The sequence below is a fragment of the Rhipicephalus microplus genome, chromosome 3 (genome assembly GCF_043290135.1).
Source record: "Rhipicephalus microplus isolate Deutch F79 chromosome 3, USDA_Rmic, whole genome shotgun sequence".
NCBI lineage: Eukaryota > Metazoa > Arthropoda > Arachnida > Ixodida > Ixodidae > Rhipicephalus > Rhipicephalus microplus.
Window position 1 is genome coordinate 266,219,809 of NC_134702.1, and position 18,582 is coordinate 266,238,390.

The 18,582-nt window shown below is 44.8% G+C and overlaps 2 protein-coding genes across 3 annotated transcripts in view; both read right to left on the bottom strand.

Annotated features, from left to right (window-relative positions):
* Positions 1-3,911: 3,911 nt before the first annotated feature.
* Positions 3,912-7,748, bottom strand: LOC142804248 (uncharacterized). Its single transcript, XM_075890989.1, has 4 exons — positions 7,505-7,748; positions 5,556-5,729; positions 5,408-5,500; positions 3,912-5,336 (listed from the first exon to the last, which is right to left on the bottom strand). Exons 1-4 carry the CDS (start codon positions 7,723-7,725, stop codon positions 5,042-5,044), a joined length of 783 nt encoding a protein of 260 aa, XP_075747104.1. The 5' UTR covers positions 7,726-7,748; the 3' UTR covers positions 3,912-5,041.
* A 6,247-nt stretch (positions 7,749-13,995) lies between these two features.
* Ns3 (nucleostemin 3) overlaps positions 13,996-18,582 on the bottom strand; it is a 262,076-nt gene continuing 257,489 nt past the window's right edge. For both annotated transcript variants that reach the window (XM_037419646.2, XM_037419639.2), the window contains exon 15: positions 13,996-14,251. In XM_037419646.2, coding sequence (XP_037275543.2) covers positions 14,093-14,251 — 159 coding nt within the window. In that variant the 3' untranslated portion in view covers positions 13,996-14,092. The remainder of the gene's footprint in view (positions 14,252-18,582) is intronic.

Sequence of the window (18,582 nt, forward strand, 5' to 3'; positions counted from 1 at the left end):
CTCCCCGGAACTCATTCTAGGTTCTTTGATAAACACCAGTCATATATATTTAAAAAATGCTTGGATATCAACTATTTATAACTCTAATTTAAGGATGTGGAAATGAAATGACCGTCACTAAATGACCGATGAGGAGAAATATTAACATTAAAAAGCATAGTAAACGTGACTAAAAAGCTAATTCTACGCTAAAACAATGTAACCGGAACTAATGATGTCACCACACATCTAAAACCTCATGCAATGTATATTGCATACCTGGAAGGTGCAGTTATTCAAGCGCTTTTTGCAGTGAAATTCGGCCATAAAGTCAATCCCGTTCATGGTGGTGCTATTTCAAGTGTGAATACACTTTATAAGCGACCCCAAACCATCCACCCCCTTTGGCGGCGTCCGCAGTCTTCTCTCTATCTTTAAAAGAAAGAGGACTTGGCGGGTCGCAGCGTGACGCTCTACCAAATAAGCCACGGACGCGACGCTGATATCGGTGTCGCTCCTCCGCTCTCCTCGCTCACTGCAGCTGCGCACGCACCCCTCTCTCTCACGCGCCCGCCTTCTCTCTCAGTCTCCCGTCGAGAGCGGGGGGTTGTGCGATGGAAGTCCCGGAGGCAACGCTACCATCTGGATATAAGGCGCGTTACTGACACCGATATATATATATATATATATATATATATATATATATATATATATATATATATATATATATATATATATATATATATATATATATATATATATATATATATATATATATATATATATATATACTGGTTTTTTTTTTCAATTTGACGTTTGAATATATAAAGCATTAGGAAATTCTTTCCGTGAAACCCCTATTTTTTTTTTTGGCGATGTAATTGAGGATTGTATGCATTGTGCTGGCACGAAGTTTAATGTAGGTGATGTGTTTGTAGAGTACACCGTTTGCTGACTGGGGTGAAATAGAAACAGCAGTTTATGTTAATTCATCACGTGATCTGCTCCCAAAGAACAGAATACATAACGAAGTGCGTTACTAACGAACGGAGGAATTAAATATTTCTCGGTATTTTAATGTTGTTTCTGTAATACAATCTACAAATGTTTGTATTAAACGAGCACGATGGTACGAAGGGATGGAATTGGGTTCTGCAGCTTGTTGTGACACATGTGCCACTCCAGGTCACCTTTATTACGTGACATCGGAATCTACACTGAGCTTGATCTATGATTATGTACCTAATCAACGGAGAAGTGCTAAGCTCCAGATTCATTATTAATGTGGCTTCAAAGACGAGAAAGCAGCATGATTCGTGAGCAAGTGAGCACCCGTTCTCTCTCTCTATTGTGTTGAACTACTTGTGCCCTCGAATGCCACTTCAGTTTTTTCTTGAATAAATGTGGCAATTGGGAAAGTTGTGAGCGCTAAACAAAACGTTAAGAAGAACGAGAGAGACAGGATGGGTGCTTGTGAACTTTGTGAGGAAGCATTAGTTTGCGCTAAAAATTTCCCGATAGCAATGCGCCATCTGGCTGGATTTCAAGTTTTGTTAAAATGTACGATGACACAGACCATGGGCTTTTGTCATGTCATTTGCTACCAATTAAACAGTGGCTGCGTAATTTAGAGTACCATGAAAATTCTCGCGGCCATATTTCAAGAAGGAAGGCGGCAGAAACGCACCGTTCATGTCGTACGTGATCCTTCATCACTCGCGGAAATAAATTTATTCAAGCTGAAACGTGGTCGAAGAGTTCTTTTACCTCTCGGCAATCAGAGAGGCTTTTAATTCTTGAGTCTCTTTGTGAGATATTGCTGCCGTATTTTTCCAACAGGCCTGCAGTTCTGCTGTACCGACACAGCATAGCAACGCCCGTGTTTTTGTAGATTTTTTTTTCATTCCCATTTAAACACTTTTCCATTCATAGTCATCTTTGAAGCGCGTAAGAACTTCCTGTCGTCCCTCACCCATCATTGCGTTTTTCCAGTCCACACTGCAAGGCTTGATGGCAAGGTCGTTTTCCGCGCTCAAGTTTCTTGTACCCAGTCTTTCGCGCTCTTTGTGCTCTTCAAGGAATGCAGAAAGACTACAAATCGCAACGAGCTCTACACCGTGCCTTCGGGACTGGTATGGGGCAAACATGTTGCGAGTGGTGTGGCAGTGTTCTGCCATTGTGCTCCGTTCGCTGTTCCCTGCGCTCACGTTGGGTAGACATGGGGCGTCGTTTCAGTGCCATTGGTGTCGTGTTTACCATGTCTTTTCTTATACACAGTGTTCTGCGAATAAATGCCTCTGTGTAGCCGCTGGTGCCGAGGTCACGGATTACGCTTTTCCTTCCTTCCGCAGCTGTGGTGACAATCGGTGGTTGGATTATCAGTTGTTTATTTATTTTAGTTTTCTCGTTTAGCTAGTTTTCTGTATTCTTGCCCAAGAAAGGTGATCTAGGACATTTTTTTCTTGTGGGAATGGCCATAGGTATGTGCGTACGTGGTTGCAGCTCCACATTTCCAAGTCGTACGACTCGGACTGCCCTGCCAACGGCCCCTATTCTCTTTCTGCTCTGGCAGCCATGGCCGTCACGTTCTTCCAAACCATCTCCTCCTTCCTACTTCTAAACTCTTTTCTCCACTCCCCCCCTCCAAGCCACTTCCTTGCGAGAGCCCTGCTCTCGCAAGGAAAGATAGCGTCTTTTTCCTGTTCTTCAACCACAGATTCACCCATTTAGGGGAAGCTTGCATTTAGGGGAAGCTTGAGTAACTGGTTTGGAAGGCAAGTAAGGTTCGCGGAAACTCACCTCACCCTGAGCTACCGAGATTAAAACAAACCTTAGCCGAGAGTCACGAGAAGGATATAGGAGATTACACAGCAAGATGAAAAGAGAAGATATTTTGCCTAATGAAGTATTGCGAAAGCCACTGGGGCCATCCTTCCCTTTACCACCATCCCCACTTCTATTCGTACATTGAAGTAATGAGAAAAGTCCAACCAAAACATATTAAAAAAAAACGACGTTTTGAAGCCAATCTCTCACCCCTGAGGAAGAAGCCGTACCAGCTTCAAAACACCTGGTTTTTTTTTTCCTTAAATATATTTTGGTTGGAGTTCTCATTCCTTCAGTTTCTATCCGAAACAGACAGGCTTCTGTCGAATGTTCACCTGTCGTACATTATATCCTCGCTGCTCCCATAAACCGCCTCCTCACACCGAAACATTTAGAGAAGCAATGACAGGTGCGCAAGCGTAAACAGCCCTCTTCCTTCTTGGACGCTTATAGCTCTGGTGTGCGTGTGTGTGCCGGAGGTGGGGGGCAGAAAGAGAAGTACTGAAAGAAAAAAAAATGTTGCATCTTGTTTTTTTTATTTGTTGCAGCAGGTAGCTAACGACCTAGTCATTATTTACTTTTTGAGGAAGCAGCATAAAATACAACAAAATCATGCCCACCTAAAAAGACGCAAACACAGGCGCTGTATTGCAACTGATGAGTTATTGTCGAAAGACTCAAGGAATCTTCGATTTGGCTTGCACTAGTTCAGAAAAGTGCAGGTGCAGAAAAAGCGGTGCCAAGCGGTGCAGTGAGCGTGCAGCGCCGGTCGAGCAAGTGCAGGTGCAGCCTCAACCACGCCTCGGCACTAGCCGACACTAGCGCGCGACGGCTACAGCCAAAACGAAGGCGTGAGTTGACGTGAGTGCAGGCCGGAGAACACCTTGTAGTGTAAGCCTAAAATAGCCGCCTCCGCCGCCTTGTCCGATCAATACACGGCCGTGATGGCACTTCTTGTGACTGCGATGGAATTGCTGGACTCGAGCAGCGACGACGATTCCGTCAGCGGTGCCGTTTGCAGTGACTGCGACGATGAGTACGACGATGCGTGCATCTTGGTCGCGTGCGCGTTGGTGCGCGACGATGCCAACCGTGTACCCGGGTACGAAAGCATTATCGGCAGGTACCATGAGTATGAATTCAAGCGCCTCTTCAGGCTGTCCAGGGAGACTTTTGATAGTTTCAGGGCCAAGTTCAAGACTTCAGCCTTCTACCCAAGGGCAGTGCAAGGCCGCCAACAAATCAGTGCCGAAAAAACATGCCTCATAGCGCTTGTGTACCTAGGCTCACAAATATCTATGTACGCCATAGGCGACAAATTCGATGTTACCGAGTCGTCTGTTCATGTTTGTGTGACACGGGTCGTTCACTTCTTACACGCTATTAGCGATGAGATAATTTGCTGGCCTAGTAGCGCGGAAGTGACCCGCATAAAGAACGGCTTCCTCGCCAAAAGTAAAGGCAAGGGCCCAAGAAACACCATCGGCTGTATCGATGGATCACACATCGGGATACTCACTCCAAGCGAATCTACGCAGTCTTACTTCAACCGGAAAAAGTGGCCTTCGATAATCCTGCAAGGAATCTGCGACGACAGGAACAAGTTGCTGAACGTGTTTATTGGGTTTCCAGGTTCGGTTCACGACGCCCGTGTCCTGAGGGAGAGCCCCTTCTTTGCACGCGCAATTCAGGAATGTGAAGACAATTATATACTGGGTGACAGTGCATATCCACTGATGCCATGGCTCATGACCCCATTCAAGGACAATGGAAGTTCTTTTCCTACGTGGAAAAAGAGCTTCAATAAACGACACAGTCAACAACGAGTGCTTATTGAGAACACCTTCGGCCTGCTTAAACAGCGTTTTAGGAGGCTCTACCTTGTTGATGCAAAAAGTGTGCAACAGTGCTGCTATATAGTTATGGCTGCGTGTGTGCTACACAACATGTGCAACGATGAAAGGGACTTCCTTGAGGAACTTGCAACGCTTCCCCAAGAAGAAGATGTGGGCAATGATGAAAGTGAAGGAGATTTTGATTGCAGTCTGCCAGGCTACAGTCAGTCTCTGCGAGAGTTCATTGCAAAGGAACAGTGCTAGAAGTTCATCTTTGCTTCGCGATTTATTCAGTGTGCAAATGTTTTGCGAAGTGGGGTGCCGCGTCTAGAAGCAATGTTTTTTTTTAACAAATTAGATGGAGTAGACACTGCTAGTGTTATAAAAGTTTATTGCCCATATTATAACCCGTCCTTATTTGAGAGTACGTCGATCAACCGATCGAATCGCTGCATGCGCTCATCATGCCGCTTTGCCTTTGCCTCTTCCCATTTTTTTCTTTCCTCCAGTTGTTTCACTGCTGCCTCCTCTTGCTTAGCTCTCGAAGCTTGCATTTTTTCTAATGCCTCCAAGAGCGGCGTGACTTGGGACCTACTCTGGCGCTTCCTTTTTGGCGTTGTGCTGCTCCGAACTTTGGATGCTGTGTTGCACTCGACTGGGACTGCTGCATCTTGAGGTGCTTCAGTGATGCTGGTGCTGTTGAAAGTAATTGTACAGGTGCCATGTCATTTCCAGGCTACAGCACAAATTAAGTAATTTTTACTTACTCTGGACTTGCACTAGGCAGGATTGTTTTTCCAGGCTCCAAGAGCAGCCTTGGATTTACACTATGTTCTTTTTCCAAGACTTCTGCCAGCTCTCTGTAATAGACACTATGAGAATCACTGAAGATATGAAGACACAATCGTAACTTACTCTTCATATTCACAGTTCACACGGTGGTGACCTGAAGAATTGTTGTCTTTTTTTGACTTTTTATATGCTCTGTCCAGCGACTTCCATTTGTTTTCCACTTGTGTGGCAGTCACGTTGCACAAGAACTCCGTATTGATGGCCTCAGCCAACTTCTTCCACAGAAGCCTTCTTGTGCTAAACAAAAAAGCAAAGCACAGTTAGTAGGAAAGAAGGAAGCGACGTAACGTGACCCAAGTCTTGCAGTAGCACATGAACCTTTCCTTAGTACTTCATATGTGTAGCTTTCAGGGATAATTGCTAGGGATGTTCGATTATTCGAAAATTTTGGATAATGAATCAAACAGCACTGTATTCGGTTCCTAAGTCGAATCGAATTGCACATATTCTAAGTAACAAATATTCTTTTAATAATCGGCACTGGCGGGAGAACCCCAAAACAACGAAACAGCTACAAGTCATTCTTTCAATCCCTAATGTGACCTGTACGCAGCCCAAGCTTTTGCAAGACTACCTACACTATATTGATTGTCGAATGAATGCGCTTCTGAAAGCTCCATTCTTGCTCAATTTTTACTGCACTTTAGCTGTATCGCATTTATCAGCTCCTGTCTTCGTCTTGTAATAACCAAAGGTGGGAACTACGAGTGCTTGCAGCTTCACGACTAGCAACAGATACAAGTTTTGCGTTTGCGTAAATTGTTCTTGCAGATGTAAATTTCAACGCCCATTGTTATCCGCTTTTAGTGCGCAGGCCATGTTGTGATGACGGGTTGATCTGCTCCGTTACATATTTAGTTGTATCTGCAATGTTTGGTTGTAAATTGTTTTGTTTTTGTGTCCCAATTTTATTTAAAGTGAGGTGACAAAGTCTCACGTTGATAACGCTAGTCAATGCCGTAGTTGAACCTACAATTACAAAATGTTACGAATATTCTAGTTCCTGCTGCATACGAGATTACCTTAGTTTTCGTAATTGTGGTATTTTGAGTAGATTCAAACTGACTGTAATGGCCTTTGTCGAAAGTTTGTGACTATTTGTTTCAAATAAAATGTTCTGTTCTAAGGCTGTTTTGAAAATGGTCTACTTACTATTCAAACAGTATTCAATTACTATTTGTATTCTATTTGGTGCCATTACTATTTGACTCTTACTTGATTAGGTTCCGAAATTCACTATTCACACACTTCTGATAACTGCGAACGTTCTTTTTGTGCGGGAAGCATTATGTTGGAGAAGTTGAACATTGTGTAAATCACTCTTTTGGATCATAAAGCTTCACTAAGGAGACAGCCATATTCTAACCTGTCTTTGCATTGTAAAACATGCAGCTGCGCAACCTTGTTTGCTGACACGACGGCGCAGTCTAGGTTCAAAGATAGGGTAGCACGTGTCAAGAAGCATATCTCTTTTAACAATGAGCTGCACCATCTTGAAAAGTGGCAGTGCGAGAGAAATGCGGACAGACAGTGAAGACACAAGGACTGCAGGGCGAGACTTGCTAGAGATGTGCCTCAGAATAACAACATGCAATTCCCTCTAGTGCAAATTCTCAAGGCAGCACTACACTTGCAACATGGCTTGAGCTTGGAGGTGCTGCACCTTTTCGGCAAGACAGCGGTTGTGCAATGCCCAACACAAAAGCACCGTCGCTGTTTTTGAAGATCACTTGACTTAATGAAACATTACGAATGCCTTCGTTGTGTATATATGTGCGTGACTATACATACTGTTTGTGTGTATATGTAAACGTATATGTCACAGTCAGGCGCATAGCCAAAATTTTTTTTCAGTGGGGGGGGCAGTAAAATGTAAATTGCTGGCAGTAAAATGTAGGCAACAATAACCATCGCCATTGTGAACTTCATGCGCCCTTATCTTGTTGGTGCTTGCCTAGAGTGAAACGGAATAATAAAAAGCTGCAAATAATTTTGGACATAGGATGACATACCGAAGTGCCCTGGTTTTTCCCACCAAGTCCTTCATTTCCGAGTATTTGGCGATGAAGAACCTTGTTTTTCGGGCGCTCCAAAGCTCTTCCACATCTTCAGCCGACGCGGCTGCTGCTGGAAATGCGGCTAAAGCCCCATCGCTGTCAACGTCGCCGTCGCAGGCAGGAGAAGGCGTCGGCGGTTGTGCCGGAGGGGGGTCATTTTCACGATTCCCTGCCATGAACCGCAACGTAACGCGCTTGCCGTCTGCAAGGGCGAAAACCAAGATTAAAAATACCGACATAGCATAAGCAATGCTACGAGGCTGTTTGCTGACCGACTACGACTCCTGGCCGCTAACCACGTTTTTTGGCAATGCATGCAGCCTGACTTACCTGATGCCTCATAGACGTAACCGTTGGCGTCCGTCATAAATGACCCGTCGGGATTGTGAAGTGCCTTAACTTCCTTTTGAACGCCCTGAACAACTATTTGCAACGTCGTCTGCTCTGGCCTTGGGGGGACGCCCGCCATGCTGCACTACTCTGCACCTGCTTTGGAGTGCGTGCACGCCGGTACAGAACTCGTCAGGAACTAGGCTTACACCTAGACAAAACGAGGGAGCCAGTGCAGAGGGTGCGACAGAGGGCGCGCGCTGCTCCGGCAAAACGAGGACGAAGGTGCTGCACCCTTTGAACTGGTTCAGCCGGTGCAGCCAAAACGAAGAGACCATCAGCTTATGTAGGATAACACGTACATGTGCACTAAAAACAGGTCCTTCCAATGAAGACAAGTTTTTCTTGCAGTGTTTTGCAGAAAGACTTGATGAATAATGAACCATGAATGCACCTTACCTGATACGAAACTCGGGACAGGTAACAGACTTTTTAAAGAACGCGACTCTGTCAAGTCATGGTTCTCAGATTTTCTGCTGACAAACATTTTATATTATAGCATTCCGCACAATGACCAAATTACAAGCGTGGGCGAATGTATATACCAGCATAGTATCACCAAATTTCAAAATAGCACAGGTTTTTACAGCAGCCAATTAATATGGTACTTATTGTATTTAGTGCTATCAGCGCGCATGTCCCTATTGCGGAAATTGCATGTAATGTTAAGTTTATCTTTAATATTATTATTTAGAGGCAGTAGAAATAACTTGTTTTTATATGTTAAAAGATAATAAATATATATATATATATAATGAGATCTATGAGATCTAACAGACAGTAATGCCAAGGAATGTACAGTGGAAGCTATTAGAACCAATGGAATCTAAATAAAAAGAAAGAAAAGTGGATGAAAAAATAACCAGCCGTGAGCAGAAATCGAACCTACGACCTTCAAATAACGCGTTCGATGCTCTAACCACTGAGCTACCACAGCGGCTTTCCCTCCATCCACTTTTTTTGGGTTTATATGTGAATTTAGAAGTAGGAGTGACAGTCAGTGCCATCTATAAGCCAAACGACGAGTGTGAAAACACTCTTATGCGCATGTTTGGCGTCACGTAGCACGTGAACTTATTATGAGCGGGCAGCTGATTAATTGTCCCTCTTATACAACCTAAACACACCATGTCTGCCAGTACAAGACCCTCGTTCAATGAAATAAGGGAAAGAAGTGTATACCTAAGGGCTCGTTTTTCGTGTTTTAACACAATATTAATGAGATCTAACACACAGTAATGCCAAGGAATGTACAGGGGAAGTTATTAGAACCAATAGAATGTAAATAAGAAGACAGAAAAGTGGATGAAAAATAACCAGCCGTGAGCAGGAATCGAACCTACGACTTCCGAATAACGCGTTCGATGCTCTAACCACTGAGCTACCACAGCGGCTTTCCCTCCATCCACTTTTTTGGGTTTATATGTGAATTTAGAAGTATATTGTAACTATCATGCTTACAAGTAAGAAGTATATCATGTTTACAAAGGTAACCCTATCTCAGTGGCTCGTCATAAGGATGAGATTACCCGTCTCATTGTAGAAACGACCACAAAGACGCACTCGGTGATATCTGCATCAGCATGCATGGTCATCCGAAAACCACGATATGGTTATGAAGAACGCCGTAGTGGAGCTCTCCGGAAATTTCGATCACCTGGACTTCTCTAACGTGCACCTAAATCTAAGAGCACGGGCCTCAAGCATTTTCGCCTCCTTCAAAAATAAGGTGGTCAGGTCTTAAAAAATAAAGATTGTTGTGGCTAGTAGCGCTGCGTGTGCGTCTTCTTTTTCCGAGTGCAGAGAAAGCCACACTGTTCCCACACGCATCTGTACTTCCTTCACCGCTTCCTACAATCAGAAGAAGTAATTAGCACGAGAAATTGGCCAGGCACAGCTAGTTTACAATACGAAGCGCATGCGGCGCAATGGGCTTTAGGGCGTTGGCTCGCGACGCCCTCTCGCGGAGCGCGCCATCGTGACTGTATAGAAAAAGTTCCATTGAACTCCCCGATGCTGCTCAGGCCGTAAGGAAAGGGAGCGCGCGCCTCCAGACCGGCCGTGGCCCGTCATCGCCCGACTAAGAAATGGATTCGCATTTAAAACAGCCCAGCACAGGCTCCCACCTCGCGCTTGCTAGTGCGAAGCTCACTGTCAGATCCGCTGTCTTTTGCAATGGTCTCCAGTGCAAGCTGTGCTCTTTTCTCTACTTATTATGCAACACTAAATTCAATTCAATGCATGAACTAAATGTTTACGAGGCTGTTGGCATTAATTTTTTATCTGGTCATAAAATGTGTACTCGGAAAACACAACAAACAAACATTCACCATGTTGCCCTCCATGCATAACACACTGCAGTGTTGCTGATAGCTGGTCCTAGAGGTGATGTTGCATTCCATTCCAAGGTGACTCACCAAAGACAACGGTCCTATGAGCCACAGCTTGAGGAGTGTAGTGTTCACTTTTTTGAAGTTGGCCTTCAATAATTGCTATATTCAAATGTTCAACTTGAATGTTAAAATGTACAAAAACCAAACTAAAAATAAAATTGGCCATATTTAGCTACTAAATTTTTGGCTATTTCTTTCTCTATGGGGCAGCTCTCATACCTGTTCCGGCGCAATCTATTTCTGCTTCTTCACAACGACAAGCTGGGGTACTGAGAAATGTTTTATGCGACAGGCGCTCTGCAACACAGCAATACGGTGTCGTCTCTGCTGATGATGACAAGGGGAGAACCCTCAATTTCTTTTTGTCCCTTGAAGTACTGCGTAGTAAGTGCATAGTTTGTCCAGAGCACACTTGGCTGGTAGTGACTGCGCTATAACTAGGAATCGGGCGCTTTGACGTAAGCATATATATAGAACAGTTTGTGACGGTTTTCATGTTCCACAGATGCACATTACTTTTGGCACTCGCGTTATCACATGACGACAGTTCGCTGTAAACAAGTGGACAAGCGTGTAGACTCGCCGCGGTGGTGTAGTGGCTAAGCTACTCGGCTGCTGACCCGCAGGTCGCGGGATCCAATCCCGGCTGCGCTGGCTGCATTTTCAATGGAGGCGAAAATGCTGTAGGCCCGTGTGCTCAGGTGTGGGTCACATTAAAGAACCCCAAGTGGTGGAAATTTCTGGAGCCCTCCACTACGGCGTCTCTCATAATCATATGGTTGTTTTGGGAAATTAGGCACCACATATCAATCAAAATTAACAAGCTTGTAGAAAATGCGGAGGGTGTTTGGAGCGGTTAAGTGATAACGTGCGTCGCCCGCGTTACGCCTGGCACAAGATAACTTGCAGGAGCGGGAAGATAAATATATACGTGCCTCGAAAATTTTGGCTTCTGTACAATCGAAGAACATTTCACCCTCAGCATTTATTTCGTAACAGCATAATAACATAACAAAAGGCAGATATGGGAAAACCAAGGCCTTACAAGAGTAAATGCGCCCCTCCGCAGCCTGGTGCCGCCTTCAAACGAACACATATCCACACATATCAAGACTACATGCAATTTTTTTCAGGTATACACAACAGAGACATGCCTTTGGTGTAGCGACCACACTTTCACACATCACTTACCAATGTGCAGAGCGCCCAGCCCATGTGGCATCTGGGCTGGCGCGTTCCCGCGAAACACTCACAACGTGGTCTCGGGAGGCACGGCTTTCCGAGCTGGCAATGGTGAGCCAACTGGTGACCTTAAACCAGGCTCGGCAAATAGCCGCGGCCAGTAGGGCTCTACTCTCTACAATATGGCTCCATCCAGGAGTAAACCACGGACTATCACATTGAAATGAAGTTTATTCTCTCTCTCTCGAGTTGTTGCAAAAACTTTTCATCTGTGACAAGGTGCCAGTTGTGACTGCATGTGGCAGTGTAACTTAAATATGCGTGCTTATGTCTCTGAAGGCGTATAAAATCATGCTGTGTGATTTAACGCTTTGTATTATGAGAGCATAGAGAAATCCTCACAATGCGATGTTTGTGAAAAGAAATCGCGATTGTTTCTAATTCCACACGATAAATTGCAATCTTCCGATACAACTGAAATGTTGAGATACACATTTCTTTTTATGTTTCTTTCAGCTGAAGTAGACCAGTGGAGAATAGTGTGGCAACAACCGCTCTGTACTTTCGTGTGGCTACAATGCAAGAGGTCTGGCTCCATTCAATAAATGTTGTCTGTCTTGTTCTTTTCTCGTTTTCTTTTTGTCAGTCATAATTGCGCGTTGCCAAAGGGGCAGGTGCATTGATGGCTCGTGAATAATTGTTGCAATCGCATCTATAGGCTCATGATAAAAAAACATAATGTCACCGTGGCTTTTCAGAAATGTAACCCGGAGACCGGCTGTAGTGAAAAAATAGAAGGGGGAGGTGGGAGGGGCTTAAGACACATTTCAAACTGTGCGTGCGTGGAACCAAAACCAAAACTTGCGATCTATTATAAACAACCACTTGCTGTTCCAATGCACTTCAGAAGGAGTGGGGGGAAGCCCTCCTTATACTCAATTTGGCTCCATGGTGGTAGCTCAGTTCGTAGATCCTCTGACGCGTTACTGGAAGCTTGTAGGTTGAGGCCATGCAGGCGGAATGTTAATTTTTCGTGCACTTTTATTCTCCACATTATTGTTACTATTACAACTAGATTTCTTTTGGCATTATTCTCTATTAGTTTTCATTATTATTGTGTCTAACAAAAAAATTTAGCCCTCAAAACTTACACTTTTTTCTTTCTACTAGTACTTTATGTTTTGCCATGAGCTCCAGTCCTGCCATGTCAATTATGGTCTCTATCAAGTAAATAAAACGACCGCTAGCACATCATGACGTCATTATGTCATGATGTTGCAGGACGTCCGAGTCACCTCGTGCTATATTCGCATCTCAATTGGTACACAAGTAACATGCACTATTTAAAGCCACAATAGAATGCAGTAACGTAGCCATAACTTTCAAGTGTGTCTGTATGAGGTGGGGGGTTCAGCCATACTTGTGTTCGTGCGCGTACTTCGGTGTGCATGTGTACTATCAACGTCAAATAAGACACGAACAGCGGCAAGACTTCGCAACGGTACAGTGCGCACCGTCCAGTTATCACCACTGACATGCAAGCGCATCCTGTTCGGCAGCTCTGTGTATATATGCGTGCCAGTCTACGGCGATGAGTGGATGGCGGTCAATGTACCATCGCGATTGCTTGCCCCTATTCAGGTTTCATTTGACGCCGGTAGTACATATACAAAAGTTACGTTACAAAATTCCACGGGGGTCGATCTGAACTTTTCCAAAGTGCGCGTACACCCAGATCTCTCTATTATTTGGGTAACGTGAAAATAATACGGACACGCTAAACCACTCTTATTCATGAGGTGCTCGCCCAATCTGCAGTACTTGTCGATTTCAAACAGCTGCTGAGTGAAACTTGTTTGTTCCCCCCCCCCCCCCTTGTGAACACGATTCCAAGAGACGCCTTTACATGCTGACTGTGCACGCCGAGCTAGACGGTATATCGAGGCGGATAGGTACAATGAAGGTAGTGCCTGTATAGTAGCTACCCACTGTGAAGTCAGGTCTGCAGACGCAAATTTTATCGACTCAAGGTTCGAGCCATCTCGGTCGGCACCCTTCGGGAAGTGGCAATGTGCAGTCACAGTGCGGATTAATAACTTTCGGCAAAGAAGTCGTGAGATTCGACCTAGAACCCAAAACTGCATAACCTTGAGGTAGAATTAACTCTGCTGCGCTAGCACAAAAACACAGCGTAACGACACAACGGCAGGCTGTGAGAGCGTCAGCAGGTACTCCAGCAGGTCGTCTGCGCATACCGGGAGCAACGCTGGGAGACAGAGGCCACCCAGTGCGGCTTCGACACTACGGGCACAGCCTGTAATAAATATCCTCGCATGCTATTGCAATGAGCCATAGGAAAACACTGTTGCAGTCATGCCCTGCTTCTTCAGCAGAAGTGATTTTTCAATGGCACAAGGCCCAGAAGGCAAACAGTAGAAGCTCTGGCGGGTTGGCTTCAAACCACCCAAAAGCAGACAGCAATCACTACGGAAGGCATCTGTGTGCCAGGTTTTCTTAACAGCAAGTCTCCAACACAATGTCATAATAACAGCATCCACAGAGAACAGTTTAAAGCTTCTCAAGCATCGTGCTCAGCATAAATTCTTCTTAGCTTCTCCTTCTTGCCGGCATTGTGATGTTTCTTCCAGGGTTTGCTCTCTGCCGACGACACGCCCTCAACGATCACTCCAGAAGTTCCAGCAACAATGCGGCCCTTCACGTGTGCTCGGGGAGCAGCCTGCATTCGAGTTAGCACGAAACATGAGCACACTTTAGTGTGGCAATGAAAGTGAATATACGGCACAGAATAATTTTCATAATTTACATTTAAAAATGTACAATTGGATGAGTGGTCGTTCATCAAATGAGGAGGGCTTTCTTTTTGATGAGCCACATTGAAAAATGAGACAAAGCTGCTTAGGGCAGTTACGTGATGTACATTTCAGTTCTGTTTCTCTCAAAGACTTATTTTCTCATCAAATATGGTCAATTACCAACTGAAACGTAAGCTAGGAATATTACTTTAAAATAAATTTACAAACTCACGGACCAGTTTGAATCAAAGTGACTCACCCCCGTATTCACAAACGCTCCTCGACTCGACTTTCACCCTTCACTTGACAGAGTTGAGCGCTGCGCCGCTGCTCGGTTGAGAATGGCGCTGCTCTACTCAAGAATAGCAGCAAATTATCACTGATATGCAGTGACTCTCCCTGCCTAGAGATGACGCTTCCATCCGCTTTCTTGAGTGAAGGTGGAGCGTTGAGTGAAGGGGCGTTCTAGAATACGGGGATCAGACTCAGTGGGTTAAATCATAGGAGGTCAGGGAAGTCCCAATCTTCCCATGACATACCAACAAGAGCCTAATTTGGGCCAGCTGGTTCATCATGATTGCATTGTAGTAAGAGCCCGACAACGGTAGGAAAAGACCATGATTTAGTACACTTCCTGCCCATTTTGTCTCTTCCTACCATTGCCGCGCTGTTACTACAATACAACTGTGATTTAGCTTCCAAGGATTACATATCCGAATGGCTTGACAATTATGTATGGAGCATTCAACTTTTACAATGCCTTTATTTATATTTTAATTTTTCTTCAAGCATGTACAATGTTTATACCGCTCAGCTGTACATTGCTCACTTGATCGGTTTCAGAAAAAGACTCAATAAAACAATGAAATTGTGCAAGCTGAGGACCCATATTCATTTTTCAATTTGATTTCAAGGCACGATTTATATTTCTACTACATTTATGTGAACAAAATAGCCACCATAGCAAGATGTGTGTCCCCTCTGTAATTTTTCTGGATTGATGCCATTGCCCAGACCTCTGCTCGACCAATTAATGTGCTCTGCAAACACATCATAACAAAAACATAACAAATAACTTCCAGCCATTTCATTCTTCTAAGGCGGTGCCTTTATTTAGGTAGTCTCAATAATAGAGCAGGCGAGGCTTGGATACAATTCCAAGAAGTTGTACTAATCGACCCTGAATAAACAGAGCAAGAAATGTACACGTTTCAAGCACACATGAGGAAAAAACTACAGGAAGTGAAACTAACGCATCCTGGCGCTGCAACTCTGAACAAGCAGCACCATCTCTGGTAGAAAAGTAAAAAATGGGGATGTATATCGCGCTTTTTTCCTTCCCACCAACGCGCTGCCACTCACGTAAGTGAGCTGCAGCCCGTTGGCGATTGAGCGGGAGAGCGTGCTGCGTTTGAGTCAGCTCACGATGTACCGCCTGCAGTGTGGCTTCATAAAGATCTCTGAGCTGGACAAGCACCTCTGGCTGATTGTGCTTCATTCGGGCAGCAAGAAAGGATTTGTGGAAGGAGCACGTCTCGTCTTTTGTGCGAAGAAAGCATCAGGAGACTACCATGCAGAAATAGTTGGCAACCGTTTTGAATGGCGGTCAATGGCGTAACATTATCTCAAAGCCAGTTAGGCTATGGGACCCAACAAATGTTTGCGAAGTTCTTTGTTACATGAGTGTGAAAGTTACAATAAAAAAAAAAATTGCCCGCAGCTTCCCTCGGGGGAACACTGAGGAGGATGCGGACCATATAATTGGTTAACGGGGTGTTAAAGTGCGACTTACTTGGGTAGATGGCTAAATTGGTTAACGTGGTTGTGAAATGGGGTGTTAAATTGCGACTTACTTGGGTCGATGGCTAAATTGGTTAACGTGGTTGTAGGAGGGGGTGTTAAATGAGTGAACACGTACACACGTATGCGAAAGGGCGGCGCTGGTCGAAGGGACGTCGATCATTGTGTTTGTGGATTCGTTGGAATTCATTTCACCGCAACCTTGGACGTCGACGCGCCGTACAAACCAACCGACGAGCGGCAACTGAGCGAGCGAGCGCCGACCTTGAGTATATATACAGCACGACGGCGCATGCACTGTCAGCTGTTGAATGTTCTCGAAGCGCGACGCCACATGCGCGTCCACTGGAGAATCAGGAGAATTGTAGATGTCGAACGCGGTGTGTAGAGGAGGAAGGGTGCACAGATGGTGGAGGAGTGAAGCACGCGCGGTGTGTAGAGGAGGAAGGGATGCACAGATGGTGAAAGAGTGGGCGACGGCGCGACGGCGCATGCGCGCGCGTCAGCTGTCGAATGTTTGAGAAGCGGTGCGGACGGCGCGGACGGCGCACTACAAGGCGCGAGTATAAGATGCTCCACATCTAAAATAGTGGTTCTTGGAACAGATATTGCCGAACATTGAACCGGGCAGTCTAATTGTCATGAACAATGCGAGCAACCACAGCGTGCATCTTGAAAAGGTGCCCTCTTGGTCAACTAAACAAGGCGACATGCAGTCAAGGTTTCAAAGCAAGGGCATTCCTTTCTATGCTGACTGGCTAAAGGCTGAGCTGCTGGAGCTGGTGAACAAGCACAAGCACAAGTATGCTTGGTACAGAATCGACACACTCGCTAAAGCAGCTGGTCATTATGTCTTATGATTGCCACCTTATCACTGTGAACAAAATCTGATCGAGCTAGTTTGGAGCCAGGTGAAAAGTTACAGGGCCGCAAATAACATAAAAATTAATCTTGATAAGGTATCAAAGCTCTTGCACTTGGTGAGCGAGGGAAACTGGAGGCGGGACTGTGCTCATGTGGAAAAAATAGAAATTGAATCGTGGGAGAGGGATGACGAAATCGATAACATTATTCAGAGCCTGATCGTAGAGCTTGGCTCGGACGTAAGCACAAGCTCCAAAAACAGTGCAAGTGCAAGATATGCTGCGAGTGCTTCTTACTGGACATAAGGAAAAAAATCACAGCATATTCACGAACTGACTGGTAATGAGCAGGTGAAGCTCTGTGGGATCATCCAGGTAACTTTGAATCCCTTGCACACTGCTCACTCGAACATGCAGATGAGTGACAACACGTCTTTACAGAATATACGATGTTGTTTTACTAGTCATAGCAGGTATTGAGGTATGGACTTCGCTTTACCTTCATTAAGACTGCCTTATGATCAGTGAAATGAAGAGCAAAGCGTTCTTCAATGGGGTGTAAGCTAGCGAAAGTTCACAAAGATGATGTTTATACACGTCGCCCTGGTTGTTGTTGATTGTTTATAATCAAATAAAATACATTTCAGAGCATATTGCGATGTCATATGCTGCACAAGTCTGTCATTCATGATATCTACATTAATGTCACCAGCCTGGTTCGGCTTGTCAACATTCCCGTGCAGCTGCACCTTCACGAGGGAAAGCGCGTTCAGGATCATTTTCAGGAGCGTTTTCAGGTTCAGGAGCGCTAGGTCTTTATCGTCATCAGTATCATCGTCATTGGCGGCTGTGAGGCACAGAGCCAATGTCACCATTGACAAGCCTCGGCATTAAGGAGCTTCGCCCCTAAAAATAAATGTGCATTTAAAATTCGGAACCATTATCTCAAAGTGAAATGCTTCAGCTTGTGATCAGTTTTTCTCAACAGCAGGCTCTTATTTGAGATAACATGACTATATCAACTGCATCTTAGAAAAACAGATACACCTTTACTAGAAAAAGCCATAACATAAAGCTGTGGCACGTGCCAGATAATAGTGAACATTGCTATGACATGAGCATTCTTTGTGCCAGAATGTTCCTTATAAACTTTTTACGCGAGCTCGAAACAAGAAACAAGTCAAACATAGGTGATTCACTATCACAAATTTTTATTCACGTACGATTTTCCCTTAAAGATGCACAGGAACACACCCACTCGAATAATCGAACAGCCGTCACAGGAGATACAGAGCGTTCACAATGTAAACTAAATTAGAAACGCGCACCGAATGCGGAGCAGCGCCACCATGTGAAACAAATGCGTGTCCTGCTGCCGCTCGGTTGCTCACACGTGACAGGATTAAGGGCAATTGTCATGATCGTTGGCGCGCACGCTGTCTTAGTCAGCAGCAGGTGACTCACATACACTTATACGTGCTGCACTCTCATCGCAAAGTGTGTTGCTCTCCTTGATGTGGCTGCCTTTGTATACACCAGCGTTTTGTGGAGTTACACGAGATCGAATCCAGCCTCAATTCGTACAACATTAC